Genomic DNA, 1,409 nt, shown 5'->3' on the forward strand with positions numbered 1-1,409 from the left:
AGGTCACCAAAATACATTAAGTAGGGTTCCTTGTGCTATATCATATTTTCTCATTAGTTATCTATTTTATACTCATATAATTTTTAAAAAGGAGAGCATGATATGAAGCAGGCTGAGGTATGATCATCAAAAAACAGCACAATGTAAATAAACAATAATGAATCATAGGCACTAGAATTCAAATGACCAGATGTTTTAGAGATGGGGTGCCAGTTTTCAATTCTGTTTTGAACACCACATTACAAAAGAACTATTTTAAAAAGTAAAAGAGAATTAAGGGAAAAGAAAGAAAACAAAAAGAATATCTAAATGGTTGAATGACCCCCTGTGTGCTCCTGATAAACTTCAATCATACCTTCCTTGATTCCCAGTCCTTTCGGAGCGTGATTATCAGCAATTCTCTGACCCTCAAAGAGAAGCCTGAGTGAATTCATGGGAATGTCCTGTCTTTGGTAGAATGATTCTTTGAGTTTCTTGAGATGTGTCGTCATTTTCCCTTTGAAGTGAATGTCACTGCTATCCTGACATGACTTTGAGTTTCCTTCCTTCTGTCAGAGGAATTTGTAATTTCCTTGGTTCTGTCTCATCGCAACAAAAATCTGAAGCAACGGACGGACCAGTGTTACAGCCCCATGTAATTTCCTTGGATGGACCAGTGTTACGGCTCTGTGTTACAGCTCAGTTTTATTTAGAAAATAAAATACATCCTCGAGGTGTGAGGGCAGACTGACCCAAAAGATGCAGAGAAGAGAAGTCCATGGCCCAATTTTGGCTCCTCTTTGTATATGCTTTTTTCTCCTCCCCCTGAGCCTGCCCTATGTAATTTGGGTTAGCCAGGAGGTCTGTTTGTTTTCCTGAGGTTCTCACTCTGGTCCTCCGACCTTCCTTTGTTCTATTTTTGGGAGCTTTTCCCTTCTTTGTCTTTCAGTCTCCACCATTCTGGACTCCTTTTTTCTATTCTAACTACTTAACACTTCTTACCCCCACTAAGTCTTCCGTTGAAGTTTTTGCCTCCTGGCCAGTCATGGTGATGGGGGTTCCCTCCCCACCCTCGGATCTCCACACAGCAGCGGCCTCAGGTAGGGAGAACCTTGCTCCTGAGGTTTCTCTCTTCCCCATAGCATAATGCCTTGGGTCCAGGGTATATTCTTGATCCCAAATCCTCATAGCAATTCCCTCAAGAAAGGTAACATGATCTTTTTGCTCCCAAGAGGATGCTGAAACCCTGAGAGTTTAGATAATTGGGTCAAGGGCATTGTCAACTACTAATGGGCACTTGCCAAGAGCATTTCCCATCTACCTCTACAAGGATTAAATTATGAGCTGCTGCAGTTGCTGACCTTCAACACCCCCTGAAAGGAGCTCAGAATGGAGATCAGAAATGAGGTACTCTGTGCTCTGGAAAATCC

The 1,409-nt window shown here is 42.0% G+C and overlaps 1 protein-coding gene across 1 annotated transcript; it reads right to left on the minus strand.

Moving 5' to 3' along the window:
• Nucleotides 1-305: 305 nt before the first annotated feature.
• Nucleotides 306-1,026, minus strand: LOC107132585 (small ubiquitin-related modifier 1-like). Its single transcript, XM_059887899.1, has 2 exons — nucleotides 982-1,026; nucleotides 306-548 (listed from the first exon to the last, which is right to left on the minus strand). Exons 1-2 carry the CDS (start codon nucleotides 1,024-1,026, stop codon nucleotides 306-308), a joined length of 288 nt encoding a protein of 95 aa, XP_059743882.1.
• Nucleotides 1,027-1,409: the final 383 nt, after the last annotated feature.

This window comes from Bos taurus, chromosome 6 (assembly GCF_002263795.3).
Source record: "Bos taurus isolate L1 Dominette 01449 registration number 42190680 breed Hereford chromosome 6, ARS-UCD2.0, whole genome shotgun sequence".
Classification (NCBI taxonomy): domain Eukaryota; kingdom Metazoa; phylum Chordata; class Mammalia; order Artiodactyla; family Bovidae; genus Bos; species Bos taurus.